At 40.8% G+C, this 25,915-nt stretch overlaps 5 protein-coding genes across 5 annotated transcripts; 1 reads left to right on the top strand and 4 right to left on the bottom strand.

Moving 5' to 3' along the window:
• Positions 1-59: 59 nt before the first annotated feature.
• On the bottom strand, positions 60-3,235 carry LOC119425476 (oocyte zinc finger protein XlCOF6-like). The gene is made up of 2 exons (XM_037693005.1): positions 2,794-3,235; positions 60-1,666 (listed from the first exon to the last, which is right to left on the bottom strand). The coding sequence occupies exons 1-2, from the start codon at positions 3,233-3,235 to the stop codon at positions 60-62; spliced, it is 2,049 nt and encodes a 682-aa protein (XP_037548933.1).
• Positions 3,236-5,239: 2,004 nt separating this feature from the next.
• On the bottom strand, positions 5,240-8,072 carry LOC119425902 (gastrula zinc finger protein XlCGF57.1-like). The gene is made up of 2 exons (XM_037693458.1): positions 7,719-8,072; positions 5,240-6,814 (listed from the first exon to the last, which is right to left on the bottom strand). Exons 1-2 carry the CDS (start codon positions 8,001-8,003, stop codon positions 5,240-5,242), a joined length of 1,860 nt encoding a protein of 619 aa, XP_037549386.1. The 5' UTR covers positions 8,004-8,072.
• Positions 8,073-8,106: 34 nt separating this feature from the next.
• Positions 8,107-9,432, top strand: LOC119425477 (RNA/RNP complex-1-interacting phosphatase-like). The gene is given in 4 exon segments (XM_037693006.1): positions 8,107-8,121; positions 8,824-8,999; positions 9,001-9,041; positions 9,044-9,432. Coding segments are annotated over 4 exon segments (621 nt in total).
• Positions 9,433-10,430: 998 nt separating this feature from the next.
• On the bottom strand, positions 10,431-13,434 carry LOC119425349 (zinc finger imprinted 2). Its single transcript, XM_037692869.1, has 2 exons — positions 13,151-13,434; positions 10,431-11,433 (listed from the first exon to the last, which is right to left on the bottom strand). Exons 1-2 carry the CDS (start codon positions 13,341-13,343, stop codon positions 10,715-10,717), a joined length of 912 nt encoding a protein of 303 aa, XP_037548797.1. The 5' UTR covers positions 13,344-13,434; the 3' UTR covers positions 10,431-10,714.
• A 3,314-nt stretch (positions 13,435-16,748) lies between these two features.
• dnai2b (dynein, axonemal, intermediate chain 2b) lies at positions 16,749-22,738 on the bottom strand. Its single transcript, XM_037692773.1, has 12 exons — positions 22,556-22,738; positions 21,494-21,655; positions 21,234-21,355; positions 21,012-21,154; positions 20,084-20,197; positions 19,861-20,000; positions 19,569-19,691; positions 18,835-19,058; positions 18,337-18,472; positions 17,600-17,746; positions 16,910-17,129; positions 16,749-16,816 (listed from the first exon to the last, which is right to left on the bottom strand). Exons 1-12 carry the CDS (start codon positions 22,736-22,738, stop codon positions 16,749-16,751), a joined length of 1,782 nt encoding a protein of 593 aa, XP_037548701.1.
• Between the last annotated feature and the right edge of the window lie 3,177 nt (positions 22,739-25,915).

The following is a 25,915-nucleotide window of genomic DNA, read 5'->3' on the forward strand; positions in this document are numbered from 1 at the left end:
TATATATAAAGCCGATAGTTCTCGACATGTAAAAACATTTGAACTGTGAACGAGTAAATCTAATATTTAAAGGAACTGAACACCGAAGACCAGTTGGAGTCTCCAACTGGGACAGAAGTCTGATCCTGGTTTAGAGCTGGAGGAAACCTGTCGAGCAGCTCGTCTTCTGTGTCTCGGTCACCGTCCTGCTCTGGTCCAGTCGCCTCCTCAGCTGTGTGCGCTTTCACATGTCCGTTGAGAGATCGTCTGGCCTGGAAGCTCTTCCCGCAGACCTTGCAGACGTATGGTTTCTCTCCGGTGTGAATCAGAATGTGTCTCCTCAGGTCTTCACCTTGCATGAAGCCCTTCCCGCACACCTGACACAGGAAGCGCCTCTCCTTGTTGTGGAAGCGGATGTGTGTGTCAAGAGTCCCTTTCTGGGTGAAGTTTTTGCCGCAGATGCTACAGGAGAAAGCCCGCTCACCTGTGTGAATCTTCAGGTGCGTTTTGAGGTTGCCAATCTGGTTAAAGGCCTTTGGACAATGGCTGCAGGTGAAGGGCTTCTCTCCCGTGTGAATCCTCCGGTGCATTAGCAACGCTGACCGACCCGGGAAATATTTCCCACAGGTTTCGCAGGTGGAGCCGATACAACGGTGGGATTGCAGATGCGTGGCGAGGCTGACGGTGGAGTCGTACTGTTCTCCACAAACTGCACAGCAGCAGTTTGGATCCTGTGCATGAGTCCTTCCGTGATTAATTAACAGTTTCTTCAGCTCAAAGACTTCCCCGCAAATTCTGCACAAGTGTGAGCTTTTCATTCTGGGAGCAGTAAGTTTCCGATGGGTCGTCATGTGTTTCTGTAGGTTCTGCCGCTCATGGAACTTCTCACTGCAAACGCTGCAGGTGTGGACAGATGTTTCAGCGTGCTCCTTCGCATGGCGCTCCAACGAAGTCATGTGACAAAAGGCACGAGGGCATTCTTTACATTTGAAAGGTTTCTCCGAAGCGTGGACGTGCATGTGAGACATCAGGTAGCTCTTATGACTGAACTTTTTGCCGCACTCGTGGCAGCTGAAAGGCTTCTCACCGGTGTGCAGCCGGACATGGAGGTCCCGCGAAAGGATGGAGGCGAAGGTTCTCCCGCAGAAGGAGCAGGTTTTGCTGTTCTGCTGGTGAGCCTGCAGGTGAGCCATCAGGCTGCCGGATGAGTCCAAGGGGTCCCCACAGAAGCCGCAGCGGAAGTCCGGGTTCTTGAAACAGACCCTTAGGGCATGCTGGAGCAAGAATCCTTTCCCTGGACAAACACGACCGCACACGTAGCAGCTGAAGCTCTGAGTCGGCTTTGAGCGCTTTCGTTTTTTCACAATGCCTAAAGATTCAAGCTTCAGCAGTTCTCTCTTCTTTTCCCCAAAAGAGCCGAGAGGCCGACCTCTCTTCTTTTTCCCAACAGATCCAGGTGACTGGCCTCTCTTCCTTTTCCCTGCAGATTTAAACATCTGGCTGTGCTTGGTCCACTCCTCATCAGGATCTTCATCGCTGCTTATAGAGGAATCGAGGCGGAGAGACGGTAGTGGGGAGCAAGGCGATGGAAAGTAAGAATCACTTTCAGAGTCGGACTGATCCAGGTCTGCTGGACCAACTGCAGGTTGATGGTTCGAGACATTCAGGGTCACATTCTGCAGAGAATCTGATAATAGAAGAAGTAGAGCATTATTCAGGTTGGTACCATCTGGTAGTAGACTGCTGGTTCCTTTAGCAAAGAAAAATGGGTACAAAAAGTCATTTGTTCCCTCTGCGGTGAATGTACTTAACAAGGTTCTATTTAAACGCAGCCTCACATAAACCACTGTCTGCTGGGATGTTTCCATATTTTAATGTATCGTGCATTTTAGAATGGTTTTAACTGAATGTTTTTAATTGATTTAGCAAAGCTTTTTAATGTTTTTAAATCACATTTTTATCTTGTGTTGTTTTTATGAGCCAGATGTCAGACAAATCTCCATTTCATTGAATGTTATGGACAACACAGTTGCATTGATTGACTGATTTGATTTAGCACTATACAAACCTTCACAAGTATCAAAAATAAACAGAATTAAACAAATGCAGGTTCCAAAATGTCTAAATGTTGAAAAAACAAAGATATGCTGAGGGTTTTCATATTTTTGAAACCTAAAAGTTTTAGTTTCTGGAAATAAACTATAAAAAAAGAGTCATATCTTCAATTTATAGAGGCTGATAAAAATATATAGTTTATATCACCAAAATTACTGTGATTATAAGTTTACTTATTTAATGGAAATTTGTTTGAATTGGATTTAAGAAAAGTGCAGAATCAGTAATAAAGTATAAATTACTATTTCATGTATTGTCCTGAAGCATGCTCAATAATCCAGGTAGAACAATCTAACAAGGTTAAGTCAGGTTCTCTGACGGATTCTTGTTTGTTTGAAACATTTCGTCTTTTATCCAAAAGACTTCTTCAGTCTGAGATCTTGTCTTATAAAACTTATAAAAATAGGCTCGGTCTTATATGACTTAACCTTGTTAGATAAGTATGTATTTTTAATACCAACTCAAGAATGTTGGCTTTTAGTCTTTAAAAGAGCATCAGACATATTTTAATCATTTTGTCTGAAGGTTTATTTAGGAAAAATAGGTCTATGAAACACTTAATCTGCATATTTTTTATGTAAATAACTAGTCCTATTGTCACAATTACACTGCAATGATTTATATGCATACAAATATATATATATATGTATATATATGAAGAAAAAAACTTTGTTTATCCAAGAATTTTAATCTAAATACCCCTGTCCGCAGCTTCCTCCTCTTCGTGGTCTGTCTTCTCTTCTCTCAGCTCGCCAGGACTTTTATTCTGAAGCTGACCGGAACTGGAACTGTGAGCGGATGAATCGCAGGCTGATGGTGATGCGGCTTCTGCGCGTGCAAAAAGCTCAGATTTATCCGCTTTTTGCAACTTGACTAGTGGGTTTAGTACAACATCGAGCAGCCTCTTCTGGCGGCAGATCTCCTGCTCTGACCGCTGCACTCGGTCCTCATAATCCACCACCGTTCTCTTAAACAGAGCGATGATCTCCTCCGCCGCCGCTGTCAGCCTCTCGGTGAGCAGAGTTTTCAGTGTCCGGAGTTTAGCCTCTTTTTTTACGTTTTCCAGCTGCTGTAAAACGTCTTTAGCGGCGGCGTTAATCCGCTCATGTACCGCCACCCACAGCAGCTGATCCCCGCACATTCTGATCCTTTTTACCTCTTTGAGCCTCCAGAACAAAGACACCCTGCAAAGATGTAAACACTGTTCTCTGTCGATTACATCCGGTTAAGGAGAGCGCGTGAACAGCGACCCCTACTGGACTGGAAGAATCAGATATTTCTTGTTTTTTTTGTTTATTGCTTCAATTTTAATGCTGATTAATAAATCCCAACATAAGACGAAAATTATTTTTTTCTAACTGCAGACAACAGTAACACCTTTTAAAATAAAGGTGCAATATTTTCCAAGAATAAAGCTAAAATCTTGAATACATTTAAAAGATTAAAAAAATAAGATTTATTCTTCAAGATTGAAGGAGACATAAAATGAAATCAAACCGGGAGTTGTGCAACGACTACAGTATTTCAAAGGAACCCCACAATCAAACGGGGCTGCGCTGCACGGACACGTAAATATACTGATGATTTTTCTGCTTTTTGTAGAGAAGCTTTGATTTTTTCACACGATACAAAAATCAGGTGATCAAGATGTTTGATTAGATTATGCAACCTTTTTAATATCAATCTCTTCTGGCAATAATGACAAATCTGATGTTTAATGTAATATTTCAAATACATCAGTCACTTTAAATTATGTTGTACATGTATTTATAACTGGGCTCATGCACAGTGGTGAGTTTTTAAATAAAATGCATCAGTAACCTACAGCAAAATTCAGAAGAAATAGTGACTGCATGATCTAACGAATGAGTTTGGCCTGTTTTAGAAAAGTTTAAAAGAAATGCTTACAAATCAATCAATACTTGTTTGATGCCTAATGTGTAGTAACATTTTTAAAATGAGTTTTGACAAACATTTAATGGATCATCGAGGACAACACAATATTTTAAATACAAGTAAGCCAAGTAAAAACTATTCTCACTGAATTATGAAAACCTTAAAAACATATCCTGATGCATGCTCATATGACATATGTCAAAAACATATGTTTTAAAGCATGTAGCGTCCTCACTGATGTTTATTGTCAAGAGGAAAAAAAGTTGATTCTATACGTCTCAACAACTGAAACTACTATTCTGAAACTAAAAGTAAAAGTTTCAATGAGTGAATGAACAACTACAGCAGCTGACTGATTTTCTGGTTAATGCAACTTACATTGACTGTCATAACCAAGAATCTTTTTGGTAATATTTTTAATATTTAGCACTATAATATGAAATGTTTAAATACTTAAATTCACAAAGTTTTGAGTAATGTCTTTAAATAAAAACTGGCATAGCAGTATCTCAAGTAAATTTTTTTACAAAGATGACAAAAAAAAAACAATAGAAACAAATGCAGTCAAGAGTGATCCCAAACTTTTCCAATATAAATTCTGTTTTTACATTTATTCCTGCACATCCTGATCATTTCAAGACCATTAAAAAAATCTCACCTCCAAGGCTCCACATCACAGATTAGTTTGGAGCCAAAGATAATATGCATATTCTAGTTTTTCCTGGATTTATTAACCAAGATTGTTCAGCCTAAAACATTTTCTAGATCACTAAAAGCTATAAAAATATAAATATTTACGTACAATAAATGCAGTATTATGCAAATCAAAACTGTGTTTCAGTTTTCTCTAATTTGATCTAGTTTAACCTCAGTCAAAGTAGGTTGAGTCAAGAAAATTTAAGACTTTCTGAATAAAACATAATCAAATCCATATTGATCCCACACACATTTTAGAGGCAACAGCTTTTCCAGCCAACTGGACATGAACTTAAGAACTTTTCCAACAAACTGATAACCATGAAGCTTAATAGCTTAAAAAGTCAGAAATGTGAGATCAGATGTTTTTACAGTTAAAATTCAACTAACCATGAAAAAACATGGTCCTTTCTGTAACATCTCAGTGGTTCTGAATGAAGCTGGAGGAAACATGATATTGAACCTGCTGGATAACAGGATCCCAAAAGATGTCCTGATGATCCAGAAGGAAGTAGTATGATGCAGATGAAGTCCTTCAGCCTCAGTTTAGAGGTCACAGCTGGATGAAGTCAGGTTGAATTTCTTCCTGATGCTTTGATATCTCAGCCAAGTCTTTGGCAGTCTGTTCTCTTGTGTGGACCTTCATGTGCGAGTCCAGCGAGCGTCGGTCTTGGTAAGACTTTCCACAGACATGGCAGCTGAACGGTTTTTCACCAGTGTGCGTCATCATGTGTCTCTTCAGGTCGATCTTTTGGACAAAGCCTTTGCTGCAGAGCTGGCAGATGAAAACTTTATCCTTCTTGTGGAACCGCTCATGTGTCTCCAGTGAGATCTTCTGGCGAAACCTTTTCCCACAGAGGCTGCAGATGAACGGCTTCTCGCCTGTGTGGATCCTCATGTGAGAGTCCAGGTTGCCGATCTGCCTGAAACTTTTGTTGCAGACCTTGCAGGTGAACGGCTTCTCCCCTGTGTGGATCCTTTTGTGGACATCCAGATGTTGGCTCATGGTAAACTTCTTTTCACAGAGGTCACAAGAGTAAATCCTGGGCTTCTCACCTGTGTGATTCTTGATGTGCCTTTTCAGAACTGCGTTTTCAGCAAAAGTTTTGCCACAAAACTCGCATATATACGGCCTCTCATCAGCGTGCTGCTTCTCATGTCTTTCCAAAGAGTTTTTCCTGGGAAATTCCTTCCCACAGTCTTTGCATTTGAAGGGTTTTTGACCTGTATGTGTCCTCATGTGGATCTCCATGTCCCTGAAGTTGACACCGCAGATTTCGCAGATCCGGCTCGTCTCTCTGTGACTCTGGATGTGGAGCTGCATGCTTTCCGAGGATTTGGACTGCTCTCCACAGATGCCACAAAGAAAGTCTGGATCATTTAAATGTGTCTCTGTGTGCCGCACTAAGCTGCCTTTATTGTGAAAAGCACTCCCGCAGACCTTGCAGGAGTACGAAGGGTCCAGGCTTAGTTTTCTGCGTTTGCTCCTCTCAGTCGGCTGGTTGTTGGACTCGTGGCTCTGGGAATGCTGCCTCAGTTCTGGATTTGTTGGAAAGCCTTTTTTGCACACTTTGCAGCTGAATGGCACCTGTGCATCATGGTTCTTCATATGTTCCTCCAGTGAGTTGCTGTTGCTTAACTCTTTGGAGCAGATTGTGCACAGAAATGTCTTATCCTGGTGGGTGTGCAGGTGAGTCACCATGTTTCCCTTCTGGCTGAAGCCTTTGCCACAGAGGTGGCAGTTAAAAGGTTTTTTCCCTGTGTGCCTCCTCAGGTGTGTCTCCTGAGCTCGGATTGAGGGGAACTTTTTGCCGCAGAAGTCACAGGTTCTGCTGCTGTCTCTGTGAATTTGAAAATGCTTTCGCAGATCGTCACTTGAGTCCAAACTTTCGCCGCAAACACCACACAGACACTCAGCTTCCTTTGTGTGTTTCTCCACATGTTTAATGAAATAGCCTTTACTGTCAAATGACTTCCCACACACTCTGCAGCAGTGAGATGTGGCCTTGGCTGCATCATTTTCCTCCTCCTCTCCTGTCGCATCATCCTGAGAGGAAGCTTGGCGGTTTAATTTGGAAACAGTCTCTGTTCTGGATGAAGTGCTGGGTAGAGCCTCCATCGTCTGGTCCTCTGCTGAGAGACTTCTAACACCAAGTACAAGAACCAGATCTGCAGAGAAAACACACAACAAATTAATTTACTCGAGTCAGTGCTGCAAATTCTTAGAATTTGACCTGCAGTGAGAGTAGAACAGGAGACTGAAACTGCTCAGAGCACGATCAGCTCTGATGGAGAGCTTCAGAGTGTTTGAGTGATAGCATGTATTTGGCAGCAACCAGACTGCAACAAACTGCTTTTTCACATCAGCTAAAATATGCAGCGTTAGTTTCACGAATCCATCTGCAGAACAGTTGTAGGTTAGAGGTCCTATTATTGGCAGCACAGTGGAGCAGTTAGTAGAGCTGCCGCCTCTCAGCAAGCAGGTCGCCCCGGTTCAAATCCTGGACGGGGGCCTTTCTGGGTGGAGTTTGCATGTTCTCTCCGTACATGCGTGAGTTTTCTCCAGGTACTCCAGTTTCCTCCCACTCACCAAAAACATGCATGTTAGACTGATTGGAAACTCTAAATTGTCCCTAGGTGAGAGTGAATGGTTGTTTGTCTCTATGATATGTGTCCCTGTGATGGACTGGAGACCTGTCCAGGGTGTACCCCGCCTCTCGCAAAGTGACTGCTGGACATGGGCACCAGTGAACCCTGCGACCCAAAAAGGAAGAAGCGGGTAAAAAAATAATAGATGGATGGATGAAAGTCCTATTATTACTCTAGTAAACAGCTGCAAAAGACAAGAATAAAAACTAAATATTAATCAGCAATTATTTTTATGATCAAATAACTTGTAATTTTTCTTAGTCTATTTTGCCTTGTTGCAAATTACATTAAATTATATCCGAGTTTAAAGATGTTTGTGATAACACACACATTTATATATATACATATATTTATAATATATTTATATATATATATACACACACACATATACATACAGAAACACACTGACCCGCCCTTTTCTCTCCGTGCTCGGCTCTTGGACACTGACGGGGCTCCTGCGACCCTTTTTGGGCCGTTTTGTTCCCCTCAAACGCTTTGAAGATGAGCTCCACAGCCGCAGCGAGTCTCTCCATAACCAGCCCCCGCAGCTCCTCCAGCTCTGCTTCGCTGCGCTCCTGCAGCAGCCTGAAGATCTCTTTAGCAGCCGCCGCCAACTGCTGCTCGACTGAGGCCTTCAGTTTGATGCTCTCGGATCGTTTCCTGGACATTTTCGTGGATTTTTACGGAACAAAAGAGAAAATGTAAACAAAACAAGCCAACTTCCGGGTTATGCCTACGTAATTACGCAAAGAGCGCGTTCGTTCTTGACGCATGCGCATACACCACGTCATATTAAGCGCATATCTGGAATCATTGATTGATAGTCTGGCAGGTGTTAACTAAACGCTTCGTTAGCAAAACATTACTTTTGTGTATTGTGTTTAAATTTTACCATTTTCTTGTATATTAACTTTTTTTTTCTGTTGTGAAAATACTGAGTTTAGAATTACAGCTCTCCACCTGGTAGGAACAACTGAACTCCCTAATAATATATTTTTGTTTAACATTAATTTACCAGCGTATAACAGTGTGTTACATAACTTTAAATTATGTTCTAGTGACATTTAGAAATAATCTCTGGTGAATTCGGTATTTCTTAAACATTCAGTAAACTGGTATTTGAATTAACCTGACCCTTGTAAGAAAAAGTTCATTACTCAATATAATAAACTACTGTATTTGGTAATTAGAGTGAGTTAAGCTTAAATATAATACTATATATGCCCATATAAAATGTGACTTTCCATATTGTCATAATATGCCAATAAATGTAATAATAGTAAGCTCACAGGTCTTTTTCTCCGTAAAGTTTGTCAGTTCAATTTAATAAAATATTCTATATAAGGCATGACTTATACAGAATATTTTATATAAAGGACTTTTAATGGGTTGTTTTTACTATAGTTGACACGTCAAGCCGTTAATGAGATTGTTTTGGATGTTTTAGATCTGGAAACATGAAATATCAGAGCAGCTGAGATGTCTTAGAAGAAGAAGAAGAAGGGTATACCAGAGTGGTGGCTTGACTACTGTCCTGTTGGACAGAGGATACCAGGAACAAGATTCATTGCCTTCAAAGTGCCTTTAAAACCGTCTCTGAACTGTCGGGTCCCAGTGTCTCACTCCTTTGGTCTGTGGGACCTGCTGTTTTCTGTGGAGTCAGAACCAGGAGCTCAGTCTGATCATTGATCTCACCTTCACCACAAAGTGACACATGTCCCACAGTCGTGCTCTTACATCAAGATCTTCGTTGAGGGTCACAAAGTTCCACCTGACGCAACAATCCTGAGCTTCAAACGAGCAGTGAGGCAGTTCTTGAAGGAGAATGAGAACGATTTAATCGGAGTCCACTGCACTCATGGTCTGAACCGCACGGGGTACCTGGTCTGCAGATACCAGATAGATGTAGACGGGCTCAATCCTTCTGCAGCTCTGGAGCTATTCAACTCTTGCAGAGGTCCTTGCATTGAGAGGCAGAGCTTCCTGGATGACCTGCAGAGTGTCGCCAAGAGAAGCAACAAGGGCATTGAAGAGCCACAGGAAAAATCCTTTAGAGGGCTCGCTGTGCAGAGACAAGCGACAACGGCAAAAAACTGAGAGGCAAACGCCACAAACCACATCGAAGAAGAAACAAAGGTCTGGAGATGACTTCACGAAGAATCACCAACCAGCACCTGGTAAAAAACACAGACCTTGAGGATTCTAGATGGATCACAAATATAAATCTGGACAGAACAGTCGTCTTTCTTCATACTCCTTTAGTAACGCAGAAGCTGGAAGACGTACAAACCGTAACATCTAAGCAGCCGTCAGCAAACAGAAAAAGATGATTCTTAGTTTTCTCTGCAGTTTGTTTTTCTGATTCATTTTTGATTCATTGCAGCAGAAACAGAAAATTTAGTTTTGTCCTGTGACTGAATTAAGGCTGATTGATCTGAAGCAGCAAACATGAACTTAAATATATTTATTTGTTTGACATATTTGCAGCTGCATTGTCACATTTTTTTCTACATGTTGAGCCAAGAGTTTCAACTCGTTTAAAAAAAGTTCATGAACTTATTTTCCATACTTTTTTCTTTATATAATTTGTTTGTCAGTAGATGCCAGTGAGCATTTAAACATGTTTTATGTGGTTCGGAATTAATAAAGATTTATTGCCCATTTCACTCAAATCTAAGGATTATTTTTGAAAACATGTCAAATCAATATTACAGCTAGTTTTATAATTATGCCTACTGTATTTTTTTGGACTATAAGGCGCATTAAATAATTTCCCTTTGGGATTAATAGTTTTTTTTTTTAAATCTTTTAATTTTCTCAAAAATCAACAGTGAGTCTTATTAATTCTGGTTGTGCTTACTGACCTCGAACCGATTTTATTTGGTACACGACGCTCAAAAATCTGTCAAAACGTTTCAGTTTCACTTGATGCTTTCAGAACGACTGGAACTTGATGCATTTTTTTCTTCACATCCAAAAAATAAAAAACTTGCAGTAGACAACGTAACCAAACCCACGACTGATAAAGAGTTTAATTCCAAACAAAATGACTCAAACAGTTTCTGTTGGACAAAAGCTGCTCCCATCGACGCTTCGCTGCAATTTGTTAACAAAAATCATTCATTTTCCATCTTTCTACTTTTTAACTGGGATTTAAAACAAAGACTGTAGTTGAAACCAGTACCTATAATAATGAAACAAATTAATGATGACACATAAAGCCCCGGCGTTTGCAAACTTGAAAAATTAACAAAAGTTGTGGAAACATTTTTAATGTCAGTTACTATAGAAACGTAACTAATAAACCACAGTACAATTATTTTTCCACCTAAATCAAACTGCAGGTACATGTTTGTATAAATTAAACTTAAAGCCCCCTTCAGACTTTCCTCTTCCGCTTTTTGGTTTTCCCTGAACTATCCTGGTCCAGTTTATCCTTTCTGGGCCGACCTCTGGGCCTCTTCTTCTTCAGTGGAGTCTTGCTGGACTCGTCCGGTTTCTCCGTTTCCTTGTTTCTGATGATGTCATAGAGCTGAATCCGCATCTCTCTGCTCTGAGTCCTGACCTGAATTTTCCGCTTCCTGGTCTTTGAGTGCGTCTGGAGGTGATTTTTCAGACCATCGACAACCTCAAACTGTTCCCCGCACAGACCGCAGACCTGCTTTGTATCACGGATGTGAGCTCTAACGTGTCTGAACAAAAACCTGCGAGCCGTAAAAGTTCGGTTACACACCCGGCAGGTGAACCCGTCTGTCGGTCGATTATGCTCCTGTGGTTTTTCTGAAGCCGGTCTAGCTTCAGCAGCGGCTTTACTGTAATCATCACTGTCTTCAGTGTCGGACGACATCGCTAGAGAGCCATCTTGATTTGGAACCACTGATCCCGGTTCAGCTAACGTTTGAAAGTTGTTACGTGGGTTTATTGCATTCTTAGAATTGTAGGTGAACTCGATGATCTCGACGTCATCCAGGTCTTGGAGCTGCTCCTCCTGCTGTTTCACCTCAACACGTAAAGGCTCAGAAACCACGTCCTGGCTCAGGTTCTGGTGGTTAGGGGAAACATTTTCTTTACTGTATAGCAGCTGTTGTGTGAAGACATCTGTCAAGAAACACCAACAAACAACAGTAAACTAGAATTCTGGCCACAGATCAAATTTACTGAATTTTTACAAAAACAAAAAAAATCAGCGGCTACAACTACAGTGCTTTGAACACGGACCCAAAACCAAAAGAGTTCCTGTGAAAAGCCGTGTAGTTTCCATCTCCTCCCTACAGATGAGGAATTAAGAAGAATGTGGCTGAAAAATGTGAACTTGAAGAGACCAGCCAAAACGCGGTACGTGTGCTCATTTCACTTTGCTGGCAAACGGCCGACGGAGGAAAACCTGCACTTTACTTTGTGTCTGGACTACAAGAAACCACTGGAGAAGAGACACCGGATCCTCAGAAGGATTGAAAACAGTGTGACGAGAATATGGGATGATTTCAAGTGTACGGAGGGCACAGCATTATAGTATTTGTTCGTCTTCTGTACTACGATTTTCTCTGCAGTTAACCCAAGCTCGGTGATGAGGACTTAAAGGCTTTGGCTGGGCTCTGTGTCTGCTGTAAGGTCAATAAGATTGTGTCCCACCTCTTAACAAAACACGACCGACCTTATTATTGTGTAGATACTAATAGGCCTCAGAGCTTTTCAGGTTATTCATTGCTTCACTGTCGGAAGAACAGTCATTGAAGTAGCTAAATATGCTAGTGTAATCTGCGGCCACTTCTTCAGCTCGTCCTCCCATCCCTCTTCTGCAGTACAGCTCGGTTCCGCAGGGAAACCTTGGATGTTCTGTGTCTGCCAGACCTGGTTTTGGAGGGCAATCATCGTCCGTTCCCGTGATCATTATTATCATCATGCTGCTAACAGAACCTCACTGCTAATAGTATCATGGATTGTTTAGCGCGCATCATGAAGTCTGGACTCTGGAGTCTACGCTCATCTGCAGGCCAGCTGTCACTCTTTCAGGGATGAAGATGTTCACATTCTTGATAGAGAGGAATGCTGGTTTCAGAGGGGAGTAAAAGAAGCCATCTTTATGAAGAGAACCCATCCCTCTTTAAACAGGGGTGCAAGGATCACTCAGCCTTTGTGAATAGCAAGCGGCCATTAGGGCACTAGCAACCTGTTGTTAGGGCTCTAACATCCATTGTTAGGCTAATGGTCCTCTTTTTGCATGTGAACAGCTAGTAATGGCCGTCAGCAGCAAACTGGTTGGTCCACTATGACAAAGTTTTATTCATAAGACTGAGTGTCTTGCAGGGTTTCAGACTGAAGAGCTCTTCTGGATAAAAGATTAAATGTTTCAACAAAGAAGAATCTGTCCAGAAGACCTCACTTAACCTTGTTATGTTTTTTCGACTGATGTTCTTGTTCTGTTCAGTAGTTTTCTTATAGATTTCCTCGCTGACTTGACAAAAGCCCAATTTGTATATCCACATGTTTGGAGAGCTTTTTTTATGCTTTTCTCATCGGATTTCTACTTCAACCCACAGGAAAATGTGCTGGTCAGTCAGAGAAATGCTTTAAAGTCTAACTCATTGAGCTGCAATCCACAAGAAACTATTTCTGCTTGTGTCCAAAACTGTAAAACTCTGCAACTACTTTTTACCGAGGATTGTTAATATAGAACAATTTCCTTATTTCCAGCGCATGCGCACTAAACCTTCCAGACTGATGAGATATATACAAGATCTGATGACTTAAAGTGGATCTGAATGGTGTTGGCTGGTCCAGTCCCATCACCCCCGAACTTCCAGGTGCTGCTTACCTGTTGAAGATGCCTCCATTATCGGGTTGTTTAGCGCGCATAGCAGCGCGTGCTGACGGGAGATCACTTCCCGACTCAGTGCCGCTTCTTCTTCATATTTCACGATGGTTTTTTCAAAAGCCTCCAGGATTTCTTCCACCGCCACGTTCAGACGTTGACTGACGAACACCCGAAGCCTCTGAACCCGAGACATATTAACGTTCGAGTGTCAGAGTGAAATAACGTTCACTCGGTGCTAACGCCTGCTTCTAGCGATGATTTCCGGTTTGGCTACTTCTTCTTCTTTAGATATTTATTGGCGGTTGACAAGCTCGTTTTAAGCGCATTACCGCCATCAGCTGGACAGAGTGTGGATCTGGAGAACAGGCAAAAAAACAAACCTAGAGTCGACTAACGGTGTAAATGTGCTACTTGTTTTAACAAACGATATAACTTTACTGTATATGTTGGCTGATTTATCTTCCAACAGTCCAGTAAATGTTTTACATCACTTCATATTGTAGTTGTTTATTGTTTCGTTTTTATATCATTTTTTACTATTGACTTTTATTTTACATGTTTTTTTATGATTGTCTAGTGTTGTCTATACCTCATCTGTGTTCTTTGTTTAAAATGTGAAATCCTGATGTTTTTCCTTTCTTAATGACTGAAATAAATTATATTGATTGCAGTACATTTCCTGTTGGATGCTTGCCTATTTTATATAAAGTGTATCTGAAACCTGAGTGTCCCATTCTGAGGCATGTGATTACATTTTCTTCTTTTCTGTTCCATCTTTTCATTCTTAACCCAACATGTTTTTGTATGTTGTGTACATTTCTTCCAGTTTCCTGTAAATCTCTGCGCTCCTTCCATACAGTTCGTGTATGAATGGTTTAATTTCTGATTTGCTCAATGGGACTTGTAGTTCTACGGGCTTCCTCTTGTTTACTTGTTTTGACAGGGTGTTTGCTATTCAATTCCCTCCATATTAACATCTGCTGGAACCCAAAGGAATTGTATTTTTGTGCCTTTAATTTCGATCCTATATATTGAAATAACTATTTAATTGACGATATCTGTTCAGATTGAAGTTTACCAGTTGCAATACTACTGAGTGCAGAAATACCATCGGATGCTCCAACGTTTCTTATTTCATTCTCCTCTATCGACTGCAGAGCCAACAATATTGCCAACAGTTCTGTTGTGTAAACTGATAAAATGAAGCTCTCTTCTCGATATAGATGTTACTGGCAGGGATGTAATTTTTGGATAATGCGGCATACTGGGAGTTGCTCTGATTTCTCATTTAGTTTGATTTAAATTTACTTTAGGTGATGGAAACCACCACGGAGGAGGAGGAGAAATGGGGAGTGGTGGTGAAGAGACTAGAGAAGATGAGCCTGTTATCAAAAAGTCACAGGTTCAACTCCCGGTACCGTCAACATCAAAATGTGGGTGGAAAAGGTGAAATACCCACACCTGCCTCCACCCTCACCTGCCCCACCCTGAGCCCCTGAGCAAGGCCCTTAACCCCCAAAATCTGCTCCAAAAAAACAGGTCTCTCTTGAAAATGAGTTCTCGTGACTCAATGAGACTACCTGTATAAATAATGGGTAAATGAAAAAAACTAAACATGGAGGATAATGGGAGTGTGGGGCAGTATTGAAACAAACATAATCCAATATTTTCTGCTTTTATTTCACCTCCCCGTTCAAAACTTCTGATGTTTGTTTCATGACTCGATGAGACTACCTGTATAAATAAAGGGTAAATGAAAAAAAAAGATGTTCCAAACAATCTGTTAAAATATTTTTGGTTGGATTATTTCCATCATGTCCCTGCAGAATATTTATTTATGATTTTATTTAAAGGAATGTTCCCAGCGAGTTTTTCATCAAACCACATTCCTAAGAATCTGATTACTTTTACTGGCTCTACTGTTTGGTTATAAAGCTTCAGGGGAATGGGTGAAATTTAGTCATCTTGTGAAACAATCTGCATTTTTGTAACCGATCATTTAAATCCCCATTTATTTGTCCACTTTTCCACCTCATCTATTGCAAACTGCATTTTCTTTTTAACATAGTTAACATTTTCGTCTCTCATCCAAACAGCCCCATCATCTGCATGCAAGGACTTTCCAATATTATTCTCAACTTTAGAAAAAATGTCATTAATAATGGACTACAGATGCTATTTCCGTTATTTACTGTATAAACCGCTGAATACTCTGCTCCAGTTCTTACCTGAATTGTCCTACCTAACTAAAGTCTTTCACCCAATTATACGCTCTGCCCCAGTGAGCTCAACTTTATAAGTAATCCTTCTTCCCATAACATATCATAAGCTTTATCTATATCAAAAAAGAAGCAAGCACTATCTCTTTGTTAGCCTGTGCTTTTCTTATGTCTGATCCCAAACATAAACAGAATCCATAGCACTGGGAACGCTTGGAAACCCACTTTGATATGGTGACAAAAGATCTCTACTTTCTAAGATATGTTAGTTTCTCTGTGACCATTCGTTCCATCATTTGCATTGATGAGAAGTTGGTGCTATTGGTCTTTAACTAGACGGATCTGAAGGGTCTTTCCCTGGTTTTATGATAAACACAATTGTTTCCATATTGATGGGAGTTGACCTTTTTCCCAAATCGTGTTGAACATTTTTAAAACAGTCTTCAATGTTTCATCTGTCGTATGTGCCAACATTTTACATCATCCTTCCCAGGATGACGAGCGTTATTAATGTCTCTTTTTAATTCTAATAAAGTCAGAGGTAGATCAATAATCTCCTGTTTCTCTAACGTATTTAGATTCTTTAACAATATTCCTGTAATATCTTGCCTCATCAGATAAATTGTCTGAGCTGTGTATTTTCTTAAATGTTTGTACTAAAGGTTCAGCTTTGTCCTGATTGCTGACAGCCACCTTGTCCCCACTAAGCACTGGTAACTCATAATTCCTTCTTATTCCACTCATTCTGCTGATCAAATTCCAGATGTCCGACAGCTGCACCTCTCTGCCAATACTATCACAGTATTGCCTCCAAAATGTGTTTTGGGTTCTTGTGGTTTTCCTTACCCTTTTAAATTGGATTAAAGCTCCAAATATATGTAACTTTTTCAGTTTCCTAAATACATATTCAAATACTGCAATACAAATAAGTATTGTATTTGTATTGCAAATAATGCAATACAAATACAATACTCCATTTCTTGTTTTTATGGCTTCACTAAAGTCATTATTCCACTACGGTACTTTCTTGCCACTTTTAGTCCCCGTGGATTTAGGTATTGTTTCTTTTGCAGACTGAATTATTTCATTGACTAAGAGTTCATACAATGTGTCTGCATCCATTATATAGCAATCAAACAATAACAGCTGTTTGATTAGTTTATGCTTCTTTCATTTTGAGTTTTATTCCGTAAAATCTAGACTCAAACTCAAGACTGTACGTATAAACAAACTAGATTCGGTTCATAAAAACGTATTAAAATAAATCTGAAACAAGCAAAATGTAAATCTGCTTAAAAACAATAGGCACCTGTAAAAACATTAAAATCAAGTGGAGATAAGTCTGAAGGAGCACAGAAGCACGTTTTTTTAGTTCCCCGCTACTTTTCAGTTTCACCCGTTTCCTCTTGGGTTTCAACAGTTTTTACTTCGTTTTTAAGATCTTTTTCTTCGTGGACACCATTTTCCTGAAAACGAGAACAAGACTGATGAGAAAACGTCAAAATCTCTTGTCAGACCAGGACATATGAGCCGAGCCGACCTCTCACCTGTGGGGCCTTCTGTCTTCTCCTGAACTCTACCTCCACCAGGCTGTAGAAGTCACTTTCAGCTCTGGCGATGAGCTGCTCGGCGTCGTCCTCGCCCTCCTCTCGTACCGTTTCATCCTCTTTGCTCTGTTCAGAACGACTCCTCTCCTTCAAACGGATCTCCCTCTGACGGGCCTCCAGGATCTTTTCCCGCTTCGTCTCCCTCTCAAACATCTGCAGACCATCGACAAACATTTGGTGACGTCTCCCCTGGTTTCTGGGCAGCAGCGTGTTGTTTGTTCCAGCTCTTGGTAATATTTTCAATCCAGTTACATTCAGTGTCAAGTTTATAAATGTTTTTTGTTGTTATTTTAATAAATGATAAAAATAGATTATGGTCAGTCCTTCATGTGAACATAAAGATAACTTGTGGAAACAATTCATTAAATTTCTTTAAAAAAAAAAAAATTCTTCTTCTAGAAATAGAATAAAAATAATTTAATTTTCCAGAAATTTACATTTTAACGTAAGCAAGGATTCTGTCTTGGTCCACATGTTTGTACTTTTCACACAACTAATATTCAGTGACAAGAATCACTTTTTATATTCTGCAAATGTCAATAAACATAAAATAGTATTGTTTTAATAAATAATGTATAAATTGAATTAGATCTCAGATCAGAAAAAGTTTCAGTGTTCCTCACCGCAGCCACAAGGCTCTTTTCATTCTTCTGCAGGGTCGACAGTCCAGAGCAGATCTCCAGCAGCGTGGCTTCACCAGACAGAGAGCCGCATGCCAACAGACGCCCGTTATCCTGAACACGAAGGCTGTACAGAGGTTTGTCACACACCTGAGGACAACAACACAGAAATAACAACTGATGTAAATCACTCCGGGTCAGTGGGTTCAATCAGACAGTTTTGTATTTAACTGGTTTCAGGAAACAACACAGCACAACGACTGCTTCGTTGAAGGTTTTTAATGATGTTGAAGCACTGGATGCTAAGGATTATTGTGCTGCACTTTTCTTAGATCTGTCTAAACTTGGCAAAAGGGCCTTTTCCTACTCCGCTCCTGTTTCCTGGAATATCTTACAAAAAGATTTGAAGCTCTCGACCTTGGCCTCTCTAAGTGGCTTTAAACATTTGTTAAGTTCCTGAGAAAAACCAACACAGATATGTTCCTGTTTTTAGTTTTCCACATCGCCTTACAACCTAGCTGTTGTTTTTGTTACATTTTCTTTTAAATACCATTTATTTTCACTTGTTATTAAAAAAAAATCTCAATTTGTATACATCCTTTATGATTGTCTATTATTGTCTTTGATGTCCACTGTTGTCATCACTCATTAGAACCAGGTCTCTCTTGTAAATGAGTCCCTGAGGCTCAATGGGATTAACCTGTCTAAATAAAGGTTGAGCAAATTTAAAATACGAGCACCTTCAGACTGAGTGTGGAGTCGCGCTGTTTAAACAGGATGTCCCAGATATCCAGCATGCCGTCCATCTTTACAGTGAAGAAGACGGAGGGTCTGACAGGACTCCAGCAGGCGTCCATCAGATATGACATCTGATACCTGGAAGGCAAAGTTACTGTTTCATTGTGAAGTTACTTGAGCAGAATGTTGATCTCAAACGAAAAAGGACCAAAAGATGCAGGATAAATAAGAAAGGTTGAGACGATGAGGCAAGACAGACTGATTTGATACGAAACAACAAAGGGAAGAAATTACAAGAAAATCAAAAACATTAAGACATAAAGAGGATAAAATGTATCACAGACTTTATGTAACATGACAGGAGAGGGAGGACAAGAACAACAATAGAGACATAAAAATGTGTGAGAGGAAGATTCTTCAACCATCATGTCTTGTTTGTACATGTCAGCAGACGTAAAATAAGAGTACAGACTCTTCAGTGCAGTGGGTCTCAATCCTACTTGCTCCACATGATCGATGATTCTTTGATGTCCTCAGACCAGATACGAGCCGTCCAGTCGCCCACCGTGAGAAAGTTTTTGGGGAAGAATGGATTTCTCTGCAGGGCATAGATTGGTCCGTGGTGGCCGTCATAGGTACAAACGATCTTCTCAGCTGGAGTCTTTGCCTTCCTGTTGCAGGACACGACCAGGCCCTGCTCCGTCCCCACCATGAACTTAGTTGGCTGCATGAACATCAAACACAAGCACATAACTGTAGTAAGAGCAGACACAAAGCAACAGTCAAATAAATGTATTGAGTGTTAAGTGTTGACTTTTTTCATCTAATATGTAGTTAGTTTTACAAAGATATTTGTATTTTCAGATGTTTCTTTATGACGGAGCCACAGAAGAGGCTCCTCTGAAGGGTGGATGGAGGACCAAGTGTTTTTATTTTTTACTTTCTGCAGTTAAAAACATCCATGTTTATAAAATGAGACAGGTTTATCAAAAATCACATACCTTAAAATCTTATCAATGACATCAACATCAGTTGAAACAGTTGTACCATGAGTACAGGTTGTTATACCAAAACAGGAACACAGATGATGAACTCAGGAACATTTTATTCAGAAGAAATTCAAGAAACCAGTTCTGAAAAAGTTCTAAACTTCCCATTTTATCCTTTTTCTTAAGACTGTCATTCTGAATCCTGAACAGAGCAGGCACCAGTAGTGAAGAGGACAAACGCTCACCATAGTGGCCTCAAATTCCAGAGAAATGGCACCTAAAGCACGGTCTAGATTTCCCTCCCGGCTTGGATCCAGAACCAGACATTCTGTGGGCTCGCTCAGCTTACGGATGTCCCACCAAAGAATCTGAGAACAGAGAAATAAAATAAAAAACAACAACTCGTTATTCTAAGTAAGGCTCGTCCATTTATTTCTCAAACTAGAGTCAGTACGTCAGTAATTAACATCTGTCAGTGGTTTGTCTGCTTATCATCGCTCCGCCTTTAATCAACCTGTAGGACATCAGTTTGTCTACCTGTCCATCAGTGGAGGCAGAGAAGGCATCAGTCCCAGTCTTGGACTGCAACCAGATGATCTTGTAGACTGGGTCTCTGTGACTGTGTTCCATAGAAGAATACTCCACAGGCTGGCTGCCTTTCCGGGTGTCCCAGTAAGCTATGATGAGCACATCTAAGTAAGTCCACTTGGTTCCAGACAGAACCTCATCTAAACTGCATCAGGTCTGAAGATGAACCCACCAATCTGTCCATTGTAGCTGCCTCCAACAAGAGTGTGGGAGTCTTTTGGGTTGTAGTCCAGACAGACAAGTAGAGATGCTGGTTTCAGAGTTATCTCCGGCTGGTTTGGCTTCTCTGAAAAAGAAAACATCAGGAGTAGGCCTGTCACAATAACTAATTTTGCTGGGCGATTAATTGTCTCAGAAATTATTGCGATAAACGATAATATTGTTTGAAATTTGACAATAATGAGTAATTATTGTCAAATTTAAGAAGAAATGTTGGTTAATTTGTTTTGTGTGTAGTGTCTTTTTCGACCACTGGATGGCAGTATAGGATTGTTTGAACTGAAAGATGGATAATGCAAGAGCAGTGTGTGGCTTTAAAAAAAAATGGGAGGGAGGCCCCTTGACGTGACATGGGCTGTCTCTTCCTTTTTTGGGGGGTTCTCAAAATGGCAAATGCTCTGTGTTGTTTGAGCTCTTTAGCATTTTCCACACAAAGCTTTTAATAAAACATCAGTAAACAAGTTCTCAGCTTCTTTTTGCAGAGAAAAACAACTTTTTACACAAAGGCATGGGTTTCAACTGTGAATTCTGGAGCTTCGACAAGAAGGAGGTTTTTTTTTCCCGAGGTCGGCCTGTTAGCTTAGCTTCTTAGCTTAGCTGCTTTTAACAATCCAAAAACGTGATTTTGGATCGTTAAAATGGATTTTAAAGAGAAAGGGAGTGGTCAGTGAAGAGCACCGGAGTTGAGCCGTTTGTCATCCAGTGTCTTCAGTAGAAAGAGAGCGACACGAAGAAACGATAAAGCCGATAAATGGAAATGAGGTCGATAATTTTCATTTATCGTGCGATTAATTGATTTATTGTTTATTGCAACAGGCCTAATCAGGAGTGTACAGACTTGGCTCTGAGGTGAATTTAGTCCAAACTCCAGTGTGACCCACCAATATCCCAGATGTAGGAGTCCAGGCTTGTATTCCTGGAGGCTTTCTGGAACTCAAGGCAGGAGTAGGCTGCAGCCAGCTTCCTGCCTCCATCAGGATGCCACGACAGGCCAGTGATGGTACGTTTCAGCTCATTAGGATCTCTGCAGAAAACACAAAAGGCAGCCAGTAGTCAGTCTCAATAATGAATCAATCTGCTGATGCACTCGATGTCAACTGAACCTGAAAATACTGATGGTCTTCGCAGAAGGTGGTTCTTGAATTTCTTCCACCTCTTCCATTTCCTGTAAGTATTGCTGGTAGATGTCCGTGGCATTGTTCTCCTTGATCCGGTGCTCCATGACCTAAACCACATGATGCCATTAAACAGTCCATACTGACATCGCAGAGACAGCACTCATTATTTCTGCTATCATTTGAGCACAACTGAGCTAACGTCTAATATCTGCGATGAGCTGGGAATGGACTCTTTTGGATCTTACGCTGCCCAGCTGAAGGATGCTGTGGATGTAGCCCTCATCTTTTTCTGTCTGCTTCCTAAAGCGGATGGTTTGCTCCATCTCGTTGGGGTTGATGTCTTTGGGCCATCCGCCCTCCACGTGGTTCGTCCCACAGTTGATGGACTCAAAGTGCTCCATGTTTATCTGGAAACAACAAGCAGCTCCTCAGTTTCACCTGATCCAAGTCGGGCCAAATAGTTTCACTTGAACTTATTAAAATTAACATGTATGTTGTATTAATAGTATAATTTTACTCAGAGAAATCAAAAACCTGACTGACTTTCTTACACAGTATTTTTTTTCTTACAGTAAACTATACTTTTCAAGTAAATTAAAAAAAAAGACTTGATGATAAGAAATGTTGTTCATATGATGACCACAAATAAATGCAAACAAACAAATATCAATAAGTAATTAGTAATTTAAACAAGTAGCAATTAGTGCTGCTGTCAGGCCACAATGTAATCAGTTATTTTACATTTTACTTATACAAAATCTTAAGTCAACATATTTAAATGCATCTAAAAACTAAATTTAAACATTTTTATCATGTGAAATACTCAGTTGTTTTAAACACATAATCTCACAAAACAATTAGAGAATTGTTTTATATGTTGCGAGGAAAAACGTCCCTAACTGTTGAAGTGACACACAACATTTACAAACATGGCAATAAATAATTTACAAATTCAAGAGAATCATACACGCTACATTATCCATTTATTTTCACGAACAAAGACACCAAATGAATTTTAAAGATAAAATATATTTTTCAGCTCAATATAAAAAGTGTCATTTCCAGAAAACGTCCCCATATTTATCTGATGGTTTTATCCTTTGAAAAAGAAAGTCCCAAAAATAGTATTTCATATCTAAAGTTTAATGATTGCAAATATTTAGTCTGTCATTTGCTGCTTAATACACAGTCACTAAATCAGGAAGTTGTGTGTATTTAAGTTGTGCATCATTTGGCATGTACTCAGATTATCACGTGATTTTTGACACAGTAGTTTGGGTTTGAATAAGTGGTGGAGGTGAACGTACCTGGTGCTCGGACATGTCCCTGCAGGCCTGCACGGCCTGGTCTCTGTAAGGTTTCTGGACGAACTGCGCCGCCAGGCTCGGTTCCGGGGGAAGGTCCAGCAGCAGCTCCTCAAACCGGTCAGAAAACAGAGCCGGGCGACCAAACTCTTTGCGAAGCTTCGTGTACACATGGACGACCTCCATGGTGGCGGATGTCCCCGTGTAACCAACTAAAACTGGGACAGGGTGACAAAAACACCCAAACTGGACAACTAACCGAAGCAAAACTTTATGGCGGCGGCGCAGTGTGTTGTATCCTAGCAACGCCGGTGAGCTGCTTAGCAACGATTTTTTTTTTTCGAATAAACTTTATTGCACAAGCAGCAAAACAATTTGAATCCATAACGCTAAAGTTAAATCTATTTAACAGCAGAGGTTATATTTTTATATTTGATCAAGGCATTTTGATCGATATACTGTAAGTAAATTTAGTTGTTTGTCCAGCAGAGGGCGCAAGTTATTCTCAACGCTGGGCTCCCTCTCATAAAAGATGCTAACCAAACTAAAACTTAAAAAACTAAACTAAAAAGTACTTTGTGTTGTCATCATTGTATGTTCCCATACAAGGATGAAATTGGCTCTCTGCATTAACCCATTGCATCTGGGTGGAGCAGTGGGCAGCCCAGGGAGCAATTCGGGATTGGGTGTCCTGCTCAGAGACACTGTGAGATGTGCAATGACCAGAGATCGAGCCCAGGACCTTGGGGTCCTGAGCCGCTACGCCATCTCAGCCCCTGTGTAAGGTGATATGTTACATGCATATATATGTAAGGTGATATGTAAGTTGATATGTTAGGTGACATGTAAAGTTTGGGGCGGCTGTGGCTGAGTGGTAAGAGCAGTTGTCCTCCAATGCAAGAGTTGGGGGTTCGAATCCACCAGCAGTCACACGCTGAAGTGTCCCTGGGCAAGACACTGACCCCCTCAGAGCCTCTGATGTGTGTCCCATCAGTGTATGAATGTGATAAATCACTGATTAGTCTCTTTAGAATGATTTGTTCAATTAGCTTTAGAGATCTAGTAGAGTGCTGTATGAATGGGTAAATGAGGCACAGATTGTCATCCATCCATCTACTGTCTGTCTGTCAGATTTGTTTAAAATCTGACCAGTCTTTAGGGTTGTCAGAGATCCTTTATTTTGAAATTTGACCCGGAAGTAATCCCGTGTTTATTTTATTGGGGGGCAGCGCCATAGAGAGGGTTCTGTTTGGGGGGTTGTATGCGCATGTTCAATGAAGGATGCTTGGTTTAGTTTACGTGCGTGAGGCCAAGTAAAAACTGAAACATTGAACCGTAACCGGTAAAAAAACAAAGACAGAAGGAAAAAGTCCTCCGTGTCTGGTTTAAAAAAATGTCCAAGCTCCAGAGTTTGAAGGTTTACATCAGCCAGCGGCTCTCCGCGGCTGTGGACGACATTTTGGGACATTTAGAGATGACAATCCTGGAATATGAAGAAGAAACGGAGCGTCGACATCGAGACTTTTCGGCTGAAGTGAAGCATCAGGGAGCAGGTTAGCATCATGTTATGCTAAGCTAATGTTAGCTTGTAAACAACTCGTCTGCAGCAGCCCCAAGAAAACTTACCCCAAACTCTGGTTTTATGGAATATTTTCATGTTTCCAGAACTACTGATGAAAAACAGTTCATGCAATACTGAAAATAAACATATATTTCGGCACAGCAAGTTCTCTTCCATCCCACTCTGTCCTCCATCTACCTCCATGACTGCAGCCATAGAGCAAACAAACAGACAGCACTTCACTTTTTCCACATTTTATGTTACAGCCTTATTCCAAATCTCTTTCCTCAGCATTCTACACAAAATGCCCCATTATGACAATGTGAAAAAATATTTTTGCACATTTATTGAACACTTATGAAATTACATTTACATAAGTGTTCACAGCCTTTGGCATGAAGCTCAAAATTAAGCTCAGATGCATCCTGTTTCCCCTGATCATCCTTGAGATGTTTCTTCAACTTGAAGGGAGTCCACCTGTGGTTCAGTTGATTGGGCTCGATTTGGACATATGTCTGTATAAGGTCCCACAGTTGACGGTGCATGTCAGAGCGCTAACATCAAGCATGAAGTCAAAGGAACCTCCGAGACAGGATTATGTTGAGGCACAAATCTGGGGAAGGATACAGAAACATTTCTGGTGCTTTGACGGTCCCAATGAGCGGTGGCCTCCATCATTCGTAAATGGAAGAAGTTTGGAACCACCAGGAATCTTCCTAGAGCAGGCTGGTCGTCTAAACTGAGCGATCAAGGGATAAGGTTCGTAATCAGGGAGGTGACAAGAACCCAGTGTTCACTCTGTCAGACCTCCAGCGTTCCTCTGTGGAGAGAGGAGAACCTTCCAGAATGACGACCATCTCTGCAGCAATCCACTGATCAGGACTGTGTGGTAGAGTGGCCAGATGAAAGCCACTCCTTAATAAAAGGCACCAGGAAACCAGGCACCGCTCCTCACCAGGCCAATGCCATCCTTAAGTGAAGCATGGTGGTGGCAGCATCATGCTATGGGGATGTTTTTCCAGCAGCATGAACTGGCAGACTAGTCAGGATCGAGGTAAAGATGAATGCAGCAATGAACAGAGACATCCTAGATGAAAACCTGCTCCAGCGCGATCTTGACCTCAGACTGGGGCGTCATTTCATTTTTCAGCAGGACAATGACCCAAAGCACACGGCTAAGATCTCACAGGAGTGGCGTCAGGACCATTCTGTGAATGTCCTGGAGTGGTCAAGCCAGAGTCAAACATGTTGTGAAGAGCAGACTTTGATAGATCCCTGTTCTTTAAATCAAACATGGTGCCCACTCACACCTGAAAACTCCTGACTTCAATTTCACCTTCAAATTAACTGCTAATCCTAGAGGTTCTTTTACCACTTAAAAGTGTAATATTGGATAATTTCCCGCAATAAATAAATGACCCAAGTATAATATTTTTTGTCTCATTTGTTTAACTTGGTTCTCTTTATCTGCTTTTAGGACTTGTGTGAAAATCTGATATTTTAGGTCATTTATGCAGAATTATAGAAAAATTTTAAGGGTTCACAAACTTCCAAGCACCACTGCATTGGGTTAAGGAATGGGGAATAAGGTGGGAGATATTCCACTAGCATCCTTTAATGTGCTGCAAACCACTTGACCAGATCCGAGAGGTGAAAATGCACATTATCCTATACAAACACACTTGTTCAGATGGTTACAACCAAGGCCTCACACACTCCTCATCACTGAAAGCTGAGGTTCACCTGAGAGAAGTTCAATTTGGGAGACATTTTCAAGAAAAAAGAAGAAAGAAATGCATATA

This window comes from Nematolebias whitei, chromosome 19, assembly GCF_014905685.2.
Source record: "Nematolebias whitei isolate Nwh7 chromosome 19, NemWhi1, whole genome shotgun sequence".
NCBI classification, from domain to species: Eukaryota; Metazoa; Chordata; class Actinopteri; order Cyprinodontiformes; family Rivulidae; genus Nematolebias; species Nematolebias whitei.